Source organism: Abramis brama (genome assembly GCF_963993115.1).
Source record: "Abramis brama genome assembly, chromosome: 6".
Lineage (NCBI taxonomy): Eukaryota > Metazoa > Chordata > Actinopteri > Cypriniformes > Leuciscidae > Abramis > Abramis brama.
The window spans coordinates 36,047,815-36,064,115 of NC_139968.1; the positions used below are offsets into that span (position 1 = coordinate 36,047,815).

General features: G+C 40.4%; 1 protein-coding gene across 1 annotated transcript; it reads left to right on the forward strand.

Moving 5' to 3' along the window:
- The first annotated feature begins 649 nt into the window (after positions 1–649).
- Positions 650–16,051, forward strand: LOC311084811 (uncharacterized protein). Its single transcript, XM_084117108.1, has 4 exons — positions 650–870; positions 2,584–2,647; positions 2,737–2,929; positions 14,978–16,051. The coding sequence occupies exons 1-4, from the start codon at positions 836–838 to the stop codon at positions 15,142–15,144; spliced, it is 459 nt and encodes a 152-aa protein (XP_083973234.1). The 5' UTR covers positions 650–835; the 3' UTR covers positions 15,145–16,051.
- The last annotated feature ends 250 nt before the right edge of the window (positions 16,052–16,301 follow it).

Here is a 16,301-nt window from a genome sequence, read left to right on the forward strand (position 1 = left end):
AATTGTTGACGGTACCATGCTGTTGACTACTGTAAAGCCTTCAGGCAAAAGACATTTGTTAGAACAAAATATTAATTTACCCACAAAAACAAGGTAAGACCTTTAGACCTTTACTCAGCAAGTATATGATAGGCTATACAAGACATTTGTCTTTAACACAAAACAGAAAAACAAAGAGACTGGAGCACATCTGGGTTAAAGTAAAGTAGCTGTCAACTATCACAGAGACCACGTCAAAATGACTGACAGATAGCGAACATCTTGGTTATAATTGTAACCTCTGTTCCCTGATGGAGAGAATGAGACGTGGTGTCCCTCCGGCCACAATTTTGAACTGTCTGCTGAAATGGACTCTCTCTCGGCTCCTCAGCACAAACCTGAATGAGTGGATGCACACCAGCTCCTTTTATACCCAAGGCATGCAAATTCCACTCACAGTTCTCATTGGCCTTTTCTTAAAGTCTCAGAGGTATTTACCACCAACATCCCCTCTATTACAAGGCCCATATAAGGGACCGGCCTATAACCCAGCCAATATACAACAGCCCAACATCCCTGGGGGAGGGCCGCTACCGCTGGAGGCACGATCAGGTGCTAAAGTCCATTGGAGAGTCCATCTCCAAAGCCATGGCCAACAACAAGCACGGCTGCCACTGGAGGAACATCACCTTTGTCAGGGCACGGGAGCAGCCACATTCACAGCTCAAGCCGGCAGCCGGGCTGTTCACCTCGGCTTCAAGATGGGATCATGAATGTAATGGTAACATCAGCCACTTCGAAGCAGTTGCTCCTGATAGAGCTCACGGTTCCTAGGAGGACCGCATTGAAGAGGTGAATGAATGGAAGGAGTGCAGAAGGGCAGACTGGAAGGTACGCTGTGAGCCCATTGAAGTGGGGTGTAGAGGCTTCACTGGCCGGTCACTGTGTAAGGTCTACATGCTGCTTGGCATGCTGCTAGGGTTGCGAAGAGGAAATCTTTATTTTTGGCTCTTGAAAAAGAAATGCAAATATATATCAAGATAATTTTTTTCATACACATAATAAAATAAATAAATAATTATAACTGAAGCCTTTGACATATTTGAACAGTGGTTAGACTATACCCCCTGGCTGGTTGTTTTTCAATGTTTATATGTACTATTGCAGTTGTGACTCATTGACTTTGTCTGTTTGAAATTTGATTAAAAAAAGAAGAAAATTTCCTTGTTTAAGGAGCATTGAGCATTATAGCATTGTGGAGTTACATATTACAAACCAGGAAAATAAGAAAAAAATACTTTTTTACTGTTACTAAACAAATTGACATTGGTCATTCCATTCATCGTTCGTCCTTGGGAAGAAATATCTTATCATTCATCAGAACACAGAGGCTTGGTCTAAAACAAAAATATTTGATTATTACCATCACCAAAGATGGATGAATGCATTATATGTATGAAATAATATTTTCCGCAAACTACAGACTTTAGTAAGTATCTCCCTTTTTTCCAATAATTGTGCATTTGTACATTGCTGTTTTTTTTTTTTTTTTAAAGCAGACAATTTGGAAAGAGGTTGTGTATCAATAATCATAATGAGTGTACTGGTGTAGCGAGTCTCAAAAAGCAACGCAAACCTACAGAAAAATTTACATTTCAGATGAGTGTCCTCTCTGTAAAGTATTTAGGGTGATGACTAGTGATTCATTTACAGTGCATTATTAATCATTATGAATAGTGTTCACTTGACTAATGTCACTTGCGTGATGTTGTTGATAAACGGTACTGCTCTCACTCAGTAGTAACTTAGTGTTAGATTTTCTCTCCAGGGACACTTTATAGGTCTTTGTGCTGAACTAGCCTGTATAAAGCTAATAAACTGTAGAATTTAGCTAATCTAAAGTGCCAAAATATTATTTATTGGATGATATCCCTCCAACTGTCTGATTTTTAGCATGGTACTGGATATGACAATTTTAATGTATTTGGTCTAATGTAAAGAAATAGCATAAGCATAGCATAAAAAAACTATAAAATTGCTGTTGTTGATGTATTATAAGATCAATAATAAATCATGACATTTTATTTAATGTGTACATAGTTTAAAACATTTAGCCAATTGGTTAAGTGTTAAAGAACAACCTTTTTACCAATTATGTCCTGCTGGACTGGAAATTCAGTGTTTTTCCAAAGTCTCCCCATTGGTGTAATACTTTTCTCTTGTGTTTGAGAATGATTACAGCTTTCACCAACTGAAATAATGTTGAATATTTGCAGAATACCCTAACTGATGACAAATAAAAGTGATGTAATTTCAACCAGAGAAAATATCGATCTGAAAAATTGGACAATGTCACATATGCACTGTCAAATATTTGAATATCATGTTAGGTTTTACTATATATATATATATATATATATATATATATATATATATATATATATATATATATATATATATATATATATAATCCAGTTTACTGGGCAACACTTAAGTCTGTGTTGAAGCCAGTTAGTTTCATCCCAGCACATAAGTGGTGTGGAGCAAGTTTCACTAGTATTAGTTGAGCTTTTGATCATTCATTTGCTTTTCATTGTTTTACAGCCTTGGGATAAGAAAAGAAAGAAAACTTTTGGAACATATAATATCACTTTACTCAGAAAACAAGGTATATCAGCTATTTTCTGAACTAATCACAATCAACTGCTTTAGAAAGTCAGATGTCAGTAAAGGTGTTTTGATGTGTGTATTGTTCAGCAGGTCATGGAGATTCATCAGTCTGCTGTGATTCTGCTGCTGGTCTCGTGTGTGTCGTTCTCCACTCATGATCAAACCTCAACACAGATAATACCCCGTTATCAAAAATTCCTCAATCAGCATGTGGGTCCTCTTGTGAACGTGGAAATGTGTACCAGTGAAATCAGAAACAGAGGCATCACTGCACCTGACGGTAGCTGCAAACCTGTCAACACCTTCATACAAGCAAATGAAAATGTTATTAACCCAGTTTGTGGCAGAGGTGGAACTCCACAGGGCGGAAAACTGTTTCGGAGCAACAATCCTTTTAACGTGGTCACGTGTAGATTACAATCTGGGTCGATATACCCAGACTGTATTTATCGTAGAGGGCAGTTGGCCACTCTTAATATAGTGTTAGTGTAGGCGGCTGGCCTGTACATTATCAAAATGAGTAAGTAAAGTACAGATGACCGGCTGAAGAGAGCATCACAGAGCTATAGTTGCTAATCATTTGTTCACTTCTCCTTTCCCATCTTTCTTTGTTTTTCAAGTGCAACAAGAGAAAAAAGTGAGTCAGTCATGAAGCCAAAAATAAAATAGATGAATAAATACAAAATACAAATAGAAAATGTATCCCTCTGTCTTTATGAGACATAAAAATATCCAATAACTTAATTTCTTTGCCTTTGCTCTTGTGTAAATGACAAGTTATCAACCACTTCATATTTTGTTTATTTTTATATCCACGCATTAAAATCAATAAATTATAATGAATAATTTTCTATCATAATTGTTTTATAACCACATTTTTAGTATTTGGAGCCAGCCAAGTCCCCCCAATAATTAAAACTGCATGGCCAAATTGTTGAGATGGCCAATCAAATCAAACTTTTACTTTTCACAGAAGCAAAGCGTGAATTCCAGCGTGAAGACTCAGTTTAACCTTGAAAGAGAGTGAGGTATGATTTAGCAAAAGAGATTTTTTGCCAAAGAAATGTTAAACGACTGACAGTAACATCCAGTGATGCAAACTACTCAACTTTTTCTCTCAAATATGGCCATTTTGAATTGAAAATATGCATTTACCTGATTCATGTAATTCCTAACTGAGTGTGACGAGACAAGAAACTTTTTACATTTTCAACATATTAGGCATACAAATAAAAGTAGGCCTACATATATGCATATTTTAATGCAAATAGTTCAAAATGATTATTTCCCCACTAGAATTAGACCTAGAATCCCCCACACATTCTTATATTGACTGGTCACACTCACTTGCTGACATTGTGATCATATGTGCTACTAGATCTGACAACCACCGATTTAGAGTAAAACAATCAAATCAACAGTGTGATCTGATCTGTCAAATCTCAACAGGATATTTTAGATCGTTTAAAAATCTAGATAAAGGAGCTCAGGTGTCCAGAAACTGGATTCTGAAACATCATTAGTGTTTTCCATTTTGAATATTTGAAAATCTACCTACAATATATAACAACAAATAAGGGTGATGAAATTCCCATCAACCAGTTAACTTGGCCAAGGTTATGTTTGCGCTGTCCAGTGTTTAAAGGTCACGTGGTGAGGTTTGCAATTAAAACTCCATAATACTGAGGACAACAGTGATTAACGAAGGAGTCAGATGTAATGATTATTCAACCAGTAGATGGCGATGTGTACCAGTGATCTAGGTGTAGATCACCTGTTCATATCACATGACATTTAAACTTCCTGTGGGTTGTATTAGTGAAGGGACAGGTGGCGGGGACATGTGTTTCTTACCATAGATCCACATGCTTTTAAATTGTGAGAGTTATTTCCGAAGGTGAAAAGAAAATACATTTTAGTTTGTGTGTTTTTTTTTTGACATAATATATTTAAATTATACTAAGTGCACATTAAATGTATTATTTTTAAACATATTAAAGTATATTAAGTATATTTCAAGCCACATGTTACATTCAGGGGCCAAATACAGGGTACATTCAAGCACACAAAATAATTTATTCAGTACGGTGCAAATACATTTCGGCAGTCATTCCTTTTTCAAACGCTCTAATAAAAAATTATGAGCCAGTAAAGTTCTTAATGATTTTTTTCATTTATTTATACTGTGCATAAAGGACACAATGCACTTCTTTCTGAATTCCACCTTTTAAGTTTCATGATCATGTCGTCGCTTATAAACAGTAAATTATTGTTAATTTTTTGGGGGTGGAATTGCATCTGTGATCGTAGTAAATAATTCTCCGGACTCCGGTTGCTCTTCTCGTTGACGATTGATGGGTGGGAATCTCTAGGCACCTCACGATTTGATTCGATTACTATTCAGAGGGTAACGATTATCGATTATTAATGTTTTTTTTTTTTTTTTTTACTACTTAGTACTTTTAAAGCAAAGTATTTATGATGACCCATAACAAACTTACTTCCAATACTTCCTATATTAATTTTATTAATAAAACAAATGGAAATGATTTGGCAAGTCAACTGTAAGGTTACATTTGCCAGCATTTGTCCCAACATTGCAAAGAACCAACAGGAAAATAAATGTGTGCCTGTACTAGCAGTGTACTTGTAGTAAATTAATACAAACTTCAGCATATTCTAAATCTCTAGCATTTAATAATAGACTTCTAACCAACATCCTCATGTTATTTCCAATGAGCAATATAATCCTCAGACAAAAAAAAAAAACATTTTGCTGTAGCAAATTCACTTACAGTTTTCGTTCAAAAATATAGAATTATGTACCAGCAGCTCTCATACAAACATTATGATTGTGGACTTACGCATATTCTGAATAATTAGTAACATACAAAGCCGCTCTTATTCACAACTAAATAATTATGACTTGAGTTATGACTTGAGTTATAACTATAATTAGAGTTATGACTTGAAATGTTTGCTGTATACTACAATCAAAAACAGCTTATACAAAAAAAGTGAATGAACATCTGCAGAGAGCACAGTCAAAATGTAACCTTTTGTGACTGGCATTGCACATATTGCAGGGCAGTATAACGTGTATAACAGATCGGTTTACAGCATATTGATGTGAAAACTAAGCAATACAGAAAGCAGCTCTCATACAAAAAAATACTAAATAGGTAACAATGAAATTGCCAATTTTCCATACGTTAGCTTTTAACGAAGAGGGTGCCGTTCGAATTTGGTGCTCAGCCATCATGAGTCTGTTATGGTTATGTGCGCGTCTCTGATATGTGCGCGCCACAGACTGTCCGCGCACTACACGTCCGCTGAGTTCCGCCTTTTGCGTTCCGTCAATATTACGTTATTAGGGAAAAAAAATATATATTTTTTTTAGAAAATCGATTTTGGTAACACTTTATATTACGACCCGCAAACAACTGCGTAAGTAAACCGAAACTACGGTGTACGTTTCTGTAATTATAGTGTACTTCCGTGTAGGTATAAGGGAACAATATGTTAAGTTTTGGGTAATAAAGGTGTACAACCAGATATACAAGCAAATTATTTATAATGTAATTATTTTAAAACTAACAGGTACCTATTCTGTTAATATATTCCAGGCAAAAATTGTACGTCTGTTGTATAAACGTTTTTATCACATTTCTGGAAAAATATGTTCTTGTGCAATGTAGTTACAGGGTAATTTTGACATCTGTGGGTTGTAAATTAAACTTTTTGGCAATGCTATTTATTGGCTTTTCTTACTAAACTACTTAACGTTAAGCCAAAAAAAAAAATAGTTTTTGCTATGTTTTTAATTTAAAACGTACCATGTAGTACTTAGTACTTACCTTATCACATTGTATTGCAATGACACTTAAATGTCAGGGCAAATATACTGTGTAATTAAAAAAAAAATTGTTTTGTTTTTTTAATAAGAGTACCTTTCTCTGTAATTACTGTGCAAATAGTGTTGTTTCGTATTGTTACATAGTAAGTAGTGTTTGTTACCCATTTCAACTGTGTAGTTACAGGGTAAGTGTAACTCCTGCGGGCTGTAAATTAAAGTGGAGCTTGTTACCCCCTTGTTCTGTGTAGTTACAGGGTAAGTGTAACTCCTGCGGGCTGTAAATTAAAGTGGCGCTTGTTACCCCCTTGTTCTGTGTAGTTACAGGGTAAGTGTAACTCCTGCGGGCTGTAAATTAAAGTGGCGCTTGTTACCCCCTTGTTCTGTGTAGTTACAGGGTAAGTGCAGTAAATATACAATAAAGGATCCAATTTAATTTCTGACTTTTATTTTACAAAAAAATGTCAAAACACTTTTTCATCTTAATAAAACATTATCTTTTCTACAGTATACTCAAACAACAAAGTAACACATTATACCTCCCCCCCCCCCCCCCCCCCTTATTTGTGTCCCTTGCTTTTCTTCTTCTTTCTTTTCTTGCTCTTCTTTTTCTTAACTTCCACTGGGGACTCTGAAGTTGAGGAGTTGATGGAGTCCCATTGGTCTTGCTGCACTGCAAAAATATGAATATACAGTATACATGCTCTTAGCAAGCTACACCTTCAATTTTAAGTTGTCGAACAATCCTCCACTCTAAACATTTTGTGCCACCTGATATTACTGTAGTAACTGTAATTTTGAAGAAAACACATTTTGGTGAAATTTGAGTCAGATCATGGGGGGGTTGTGATATTTTATAGTGATAATGACTGTAGTGCAGTAGAAAATGTTTTTTAAAAAGGCATAGTTGTTCTGACAGCAACAAAAAACAAACAAAAAAAGCATGAAACACAAACCTGAGGGCTGTGGCAATAGTTCAATAGTTCGGATTGAGCTGATCAACAAACGGACAGGGAACTACGTCATCACGTTGAAAGGTCACGCCTGCGCCGGCCGAAGTACCGCCCCACTGTTTACAATGCGACCGTACGTAGGAGGATAATTCAAATAGTATTGTTTGCGATTATATATAGAAATAGTATTCAGTGAATATGAATATGAATAGTATATGAATAACATTCTGATGAATATGAATAGTAGTTCAAATAGTATTGCCGGCGCAGGCGTGACCTTTCAACGTGATGACGTAGTTCCCTGTCCGTTTGTTGATCAGCTCAATCCGAACTATTGAAGGTAAAAAGTCTATAAATTATATATTTCTTTTTTTTAAATGACCTATCGTTTCGCTAGATAACAACCTATTCTTCAGCTGTGATCGCGTACAGCCCGTTTAAACACTTAAAAGACTTTTGAAACTGCATTGATTTGGACTTAACGATGGTGACCAATGAAGTCCGTTGTAAATTTTCATTTTGGGGTGAACTAATCCTTTAACAAGTGCATTTATAATGTACAGTACCAGTGATGTTTAGTTCTTCAATTTGATGTTTTAAAAAATAGGAAAGTGGTCACAAGTATAAGCCCTGGAGTAGGGCAGGAGTAAAATTTAAACGTCAAACCTTTCTTTCTTTCTTTCTTTCTTTCTTTCTTTCTTTCTTTCTTTCTTTCAAAGATAAGATTATCACTCTTAAAGCAGAGATCACCTTGCTCAAAGATGAGTGTGATTTTTTGAAAAAGGAAACTGAAAAGATGAAGTCTGCTGTCCCATCTGCAATGGCACAGAGATATACTGTTACTATAGTGCCACAGCCCTCATGTTTATGTTTCATGCTTTTTTGTTTTTTTTGTTGCTGTCAGAACAACTATGCCTTTTTTAAAAACATTTTCTGCTGCACTACAGTCATTATCACTATAAAATATCACAACCCCCCCATGATCTGCCTCAAACTTCACCAAAATGTGTTTTCTTCAAAATTACAGTTACTACAGTAATATCAGGTGGCACAAAATGTTTTAGAGTGGAGGATTGTTCGACAACTTAAAATTGAAGGTGTAGCTTGCTAAGAGCATGTATACTGTATATTCATATTTTTGCAGTGCAGCAAGACCAATGGGACTCCATCAACTCCTCAACTTCAGAGTCCCCAGTGGAAGTTAAGAAAAAGAAGAGCAAGAAAAGAAAGAAGAAGAAAAGCAAGAGAAGCAAATAAAGGGGGGGGGGGGTATAATGTGTTACTTTGTTGTTTGAGTATACTGTAGAAAAGACAATGTTTTATTAAGATGAAAAAGTGTTTTGAAATGTTTTTGTAAAATAAAAGTCAGAAATTAAATTGGATCCTTTATTGTATATTTACTGCACTTACCCTGTAACTACACAGAACAAGGGGGTAACAAGCGCCACTTTAATTTACAGCCCGCAGGAGTTACACTTACCCTGTAACTACACAGAACAAGGGGATAACAAGCTCCACTTTAATTTACAGCCCGCAGGAGTTACACTTACCCTGTAACTACACAGAACAAGGGGGTAACAAGCGCCACTGTAACGGTCACCAGCTGGAGTGCCCTTGAGAGCCACCAGAGGGCACTCCACATCAGACACTCACGTTCACTCTCAGACTACAATTCCCATACTCACTGACCGGACTCATTATCTCTGAACACTCATCACATTCACCTGTACCTCATTATCACTGATTGCATTCACCTGTGTCCCATCACCCTGTTAGTCTCAGTCTATTTATACCTTGTTCATTCATTCACTCACCGCGAAGTCTTGTTAAGTGTTACACTGCATTTCTGAGCGTTTCCCTGGTTTTCTTGTTTCTGTTACGAACTGCTCAGAGACACAAAGTAGGAGATCCAAATGCAGCTTTATTGGCTGGGGCAATCCAGAGGCGTAATCCAAAGTACAGGCTAGGGTCATACACAGGCAGGTAGTCAAAACAAAGAAACAAACAAAACAAACAAAACAGGCAGGGACCAGAGGCAAGAGAGTAATCCAGGGACCAGAGGCAAGAGAGTAATCCAGGGAACAGGGCAAGATATCAACAACCAAGAAACAAGAAAACCAGGGAAACGCTCAGAAATGCAGTGTAACACTTAACAAGACTTCGCGGTGAGTGAATGAATGAACAAGGTATAAATAGACTGAGACTAACAGGGTGATGGGACACAGGTGAATGCAATCAGTGATAATGAGGTACAGGTGAATGTGATGAGTGTTCAGAGATAATGAGTCCGGTCAGTGAGTATGGGAATTGTAGTCTGAGAGTGAACGTGAGTGTCTGATGTGGAGTGCCCTCTGGTGGCTCTCAAGGGCACTCCAGCTGGTGACCGTTACATAGCCCCCCCTTTAAGGAGCGGATTCCAGACGCTCCTAAATTGTCCAGGAGGCTGGTGGAGCGGAGGCGGACCCGGGGGCGGGATGGAGGGCCAGGCCCGTGCAGCGGAAGAGGACCTGAAGACTCCGGCAGGGCGGAAGGCCAGGGCGGAGCAGTCTGTGCAGGCGACCAGGGCGGATCAGGCTGTGCAGGCGGCCAGGGCGGAGCAGGCGGCCAGGGCGGAGCAGGCTGTGCAGGCGGCCAGGGCGGAGCAGGCTGTGCAGGCGGCCAGGGCGGAGCAGGCTGTTCAGGCGGCCAGGGCGGAGCAGGCTGTGCAGGCGGCCGTGGCGGAGCAGGCAGTGCAGGCGGCCTGGGCGGAGCAGGCAGTGCAGGCGGCCGGGGCGGAGCAGGTTGAGCAGGCGGCCGGGGCGGAGCAGACTGTGCAGGCGGCCGGGGCGGAGACGACCCTTCAGGCGGATCCAACGGTTCAGGAACATGAACGGGCTCTAGAACAGGAACAGACACCGGCTCAGGGACAGGAACAGACACCGGCTCAGGGACAGGAACAGACACCGGCTCAGGGACAGGAACAGACACCGGCTCAGGGACAGGAACAGACACCGGCTCAGGGACAGGAACAGACACCGGCTCAGGAACAGACACCGGCTCAGGAACAGAAACAGACACCGGCTCAGCGGCGGCCATCTTTTCCGAAGACACTGGCTCGGTGGAGACCATCTTGTCCCGAGACACTGGCTCGGCGGTGGCCATCTTGTCCGAAGACACAGGCGTGGTTTCAGCCATCTTGTCCGAAGACACAGGCGTGGAGTCGGCCATCTTGTCCGAAGACACAGGCGTGGAGTCGGCCATCTTGTCCGAAGACACAGGCGTGGAGTCGGCCATCTTGTCCGAAGACACAGGCGTGGAGTCGGCCATCTTGTCCGAAGACACAGGCGAGGATTCGGCCATCTTGTCCGAAGACACAGGCGTGGAGTCGGCCATCTTGTCCGAAGACACAGGCGTGGAGTCGGCCATCTTGTCCGAAGACACAGGCGTGGAGTCGGCCATCTTGTCCGAAGACACAGGCGTGGAGTCGGCCATCTTGTCCGAAGACACAGGCGTGGAGTCGGCCATCTTGTCCGAAGACACAGGCGTGGAGTCGGCCATCTTGTCCGAAGACACAGGCGTGGAGTCGGCCATCTTGTCCGAAGACACAGGCGTGAAGTCGGCCATCTTGTCCAAAGACACAGGCGCAGAAAGAGGAAGAGGAACAGATTCAGGCTCAGTATCAGGATCAGATTCAGGCTCAGGAATAGATTCAGTCTCGGCGGGACGAGACTCTTGACGGGCGGACGTGACGTGAAGCTCAGTCTCTGGATCGGCTGACGTGACGTGAAGCTCAGTCTCTGGATCGGCAGAAGTGACGTGAAGCTCAGTCTCTGGATCGGCAGAAGTGACGTGAAGCTCAGTCTCTGGATCAGCAGAAGTGTCGGGAAGCTCAGTCTCTGGATCGGCAGAAGTGACGTGAACAGTCTCTGGCTCAGGATCAGCGCGCTCTGAGCTTGACGGGACCAGCGGCGAGGGCTTTGAGCTGGGTAGGACCAGCGGCGAGGGCTTTGAGCTGGGTAGGATCAGCGGCGAAGAGGACTCTGAGCTGGTTAGGACCAGCGATGAAGAGGGCTTTGAGCTGGAAAGGACCAGCGATGAAGAGGGCTCTGAACTGGACGGAACCAGCGGCGAAGAGGGCTCTGAGCTGGGCAGGACCAGCGGCGAAGAGGGCTCTGAGCTGGACGGAACCAGCGATGAAGAGGGCTCTGTGCTGGGCAGGACCAGCGGCGAAGAGGGCTCTGTGCTGGATGGAACCAGCGATGAAGAGGGCTCTGTGCTGGACGGGACCAGCGGTGAAGAAGGCTCTGTGCTGGACGGGACCAGCGGTGAAGAGGGCTCTGTGCTGGACGGGACCAGCGGTGAAGACTCTAGCTTGGCGGGCATGTCGCTTGCTGTCTCAGGCGCGGCGGGCATGATGCTCTCAGTCTCAGGGGCGGCGGGCATGACGCATACTGCCTTGGCTTCGGCAGATCTGGCGTGAAGTGCGGGCTCGGCTGGACTGGCGTGAAGTGCAGGCTCGGCAGGGCTGACGAGGAGAAGCTCAGGCTGAGGGGATACTGCAGGCTCACGGAGCTCCTCCTCTACCCCGCCCACAGTAAACGATGATCCGCTTAACAAAAGGGCCAGATCAATATAGTGCTCCAAAGTCTCGTGAGGATCATGCAAGGGCATGAATGAACTGAGCGGTTCAGATAGCCCTCCCCGAAAAAAGATCTTAAGGCATTCTGTGTTCATTGAGGTGAGATTTGCCAGTTCAATAAACTCCTCGACATACCTCTCAATCGGCCGATTCCCCTGACGGAGACGCAGGATTTGTACTGCTGTATCTGATGGCATCGCTGCTGGATCTAGGTATGGCGAAGTCTTCTGTTACGAACTGCTCAGAGACACAAAGTAGGAGATCCAAATGCAGCTTTATTGGCTGGGGCAATCCAGAGGCGTAATCCAAAGTACAGGCTAGGGTCATACACAGGCAGGTAGTCAAAACGAAGAAACAAACAAAACAAACAAAACAGGCAGGGACCAGAGGCAAGAGAGTAATCCAGGGACCAGAGGCAAGAGAGTAATCCAGGGAACAGGGCAAGATATCAACAACCAAGAAACAAGAAAACCAGGGAAACGCTCAGAAATGCAGTGTAACACTTAACAAGACTTCGCGGTGAGTGAATGAATGAACAAGGTATAAATAGACTGAGACTAACAGGGTGATGGGACACAGGTGAATGCAATCAGTGATAATGAGGTACAGGTGAATGTGATGAGTGTTCAGAGATAATGAGTCCGGTCAGTGAGTATGGGAATTGTAGTCTGAGAGTGAACGTGAGTGTCTGATGTGGAGTGCCCTCTGGTGGCTCTCAAGGGCACTCCAGCTGGTGACCGTTACAGCCACTTTAATTTACAGCCCGCAGAAGTTACACTTACCCTGTAACTACACAGAACAAGGGGGTAACAAGCTCCACTTTAATTTACAGCCCGCAGGAGTTACACTTACCCTGTAACTACACAGTTGAAATGGGTAACAAACACTACTTACTATGTAACAATACGAAACAACACTATTTGCACAGTAATTACAGAGAAAGGTACTCTTATTAAAAAAACAAAACAATTTTTTTTTTAATTACACAGTATATTTGCCCTGACATTTAAGTGTCATTGCAATACAATGTGATAAGGTAAGTACTAAGTACTACATGGTACGTTTTAAATTAAAAACATAGCAAAAACTATTTTTTTTTTTGGTTTAACGTTAAGTAGTTTAGTAAGAAAAGCCAATAAATAGCATTGCCAAAAAGTTTAATTTACAACCCACAGATGTCAAAATTACCCTGTAACTACATTGCACAAGAACATATTTTTCCAGAAATGTGATAAAAACGTTTATACAACAGACGTACAATTTTTGCCTGGAATATATTAACAGAATAGGTACCTGTTAGTTTTAAAATAATTACATTATAAATAATTTGCTTGTATATCTGGTTGTACACCTTTATTACCCAAAACTTAACATATTGTTCCCTTATACCTACACGGAGGTACACTATAATTACAGAAACATACACCGTAATTTCGGTTTACTTACGAAGTTCTTTGCAGGTTGTATATCTGCTTGTTACCCCTTTATTACCCAAAACTTAACATATTGTTCCCTTATACCTACACGGAAGTACACTATAATTACAGAAACGTACACCGTAGTTTCGGTTTACTTACGCAGTTGTTTGCGGGTCGTAATATAAAGTGTTACCTCGATTTTTGACATTTGTGAATCGATTCAGAATTGTCCACGTCCGCATCGCGATACATCTAAGAATCGATTTTTTTCCCCACCCCTAGGAACGGGGGCCAATCAGGGGCCAATCAGATATCAGCAGGGGCCAGGGCCCCTGTGGCCCCGCCTCTAGAACCGCCCCTGCTACTACAGTATTATAAAGCTGTTTTTTTTTTTTTATTCAAAGTATATGAAAAATTGCAGAAATCAATAAACAAATGTTAAGGCACACACATACATACACATTAAAATATAATTTTATATATAATTATTTTTTATATATAATTATATATAATTTAATGTACTATGATTGTGTACATTACAAAATAAACCTAGAGTACATTAAAAAAGTACAGCAGCATATTTAATTTCTTGACCAAAATACATTATAATAAATGAAAGATCAGTGAAATGCTATGGCGGAGTTAGTTTATCCTTTTATAGAACATTTCTGTTAGACAGGTATTACTGAAAAAAGTAGGCCTACACAATGTGTAAGATTTTCTGTCCCTATATGTGCCTCATTCCAGTCCTCACATTTAGCAGTTGAATGAACAATGACCCAGCAGCGCTGAGGGTGAAGGTTTTCTCAACTTTATTGACACTTAGTCTGAATATATGTAGTAAGAACATGAGGGGAGTTTACACAGAAGTAACCAATAAGAGTACATACCTTCCATCATATAGGAATACGATACACTGAGCTTACCACTAGTACTTCTGCATCCAAGAAGACCCTTATACTGTGTTAGAATAGAGGAGAATAGGAGACCATTCCCATAAGGTCCACATAATTAAGAACAGATGTTGCCAGTACCTTCTTACAGAACAAAGTCATATTCTTCATGCTGAGACTATACCATCCTAGAATTCTTTCACTATGAATATCACATCACTGAATAAATAAGCATCACAATGCAATTTTTTGAAAAAAGAAAAAAAGTTACTTTAAACCAAAGTGCAGAAGTAAATAGTTCATTATTGACTAACTTAAACCTGCAAATGGCTGAACCCAAATAAACAGAAGTTTAAATGTCACATCTTCATCTTCAAGTGGACGGTCACTTTGAATATACGACTTGCATTTTCTGAAACTGAGATCTTGCGATAAGATTAGAAGAGACCTAACAACACCACTTACAGTGAGCAGAGTTCAATCACAAAGTCACGTTAAAGCAATAATGCAACCTGTGTGTATTACAGGACATTTAGTATATGTTGTATTTTGATAATTGTGGTTAATTTTTAACCTAGTGTATTTTCCATTAGTGCGGGCTGGTGCTGAAGAGGAAAGGACCTGCAGGATGGTGGGCATGAGGGAGCAGGGAGCATGGACGAGGTGGGAGGGCACGCTGGAGAAGATGTCCTGGACCGAGATCTGGCAGGCAGATCCCCAGCAGATCAAGTTCTTGCTCCAAGCGGTATGGACCAAGTGATCTATTGGGACGCAAGCACTACCCACACAGCCAGGTTATAGCTGATCACTTCTGGAAACAGTTCATCCGGAAGTATTTGCCTAGTCTGCAACTTCATCATAAATGGCAGAACTCTTCTCCTAATATCACGGGACAAGTGTGGTTATGGCTGTTGACCCTCAACTACCCAGATCCTTGTGGCCGGTTAGCTTAGAAGTGTATGTTATGTTGTTATCATTACATTCTTACTACTAGCTGTATGACTCAATCGTTTCACTAACGCAGTCACATTTGGTGTGATACTGTGTTTACTTATTGAAACTAATATTGATGTCACATTTTAGAATGGCATTTGTACCTTTATTTGTGCATTTATTTGTGTGTTTTAAAGTACAGTTTAAATAAGCAGGGATTATGTTTGTTTTTTTTTTGTTTTTTTTTCTTCTAATATGTGCTTTAATGATGGCAATTTGACCAGTGCAGTCTTATTGTAACTGCTTCATCATTTTAACATGCTGTTTCACGAAATGTGTCCATAGGAACTGTCACTTCTCAATGTAAAGATGTATATCTTAATTCAGCAATGTTATATAATGTTGTAACATAATACTTCTACATTTGTAGGAAACCACAGACACCCATACATTTGTATATTTCTGTCAACCGGATTAAAGTTTTGTTGGACCTCTGGACTATTGCACCTCTTTCAGTGGAAGAGTATGGCTGGAAGGTGGAACGTTTAAAGTACACAATATCAGTCACAATACTAACATCAACATAAACAATATAAAACAATAAAAAAAAAATTCAGTCCATGACCCCTTTAACATGTTTACATAGTGGTTAACCTATACCCCCTGGCTGTTTGTTTTTTCATGTTTATATATATAATTGCAGTCTGACTGTACATTAACTTCATCTGTTTGATAAAAAAAAAAAAAAAAAAAAAATCCTTTTTCCTTGTTCCTTCACAGTTTCTGATTATTCTTTGTTCAGTTAAACCAGCTGCACCCGCCTCAACTCATTTCCCTGAGCAACAAATATTGACGTATTATTGGTTACCTGTTGTGTGAAGTGTGTCTTTATCTGTAAGGGAATGTACACAGTTTAGTGCCTCTCGCATTTCTACTACTGAGACATTTCTACTTTTTAAGTAAACTTTAAAAAAATACATATTT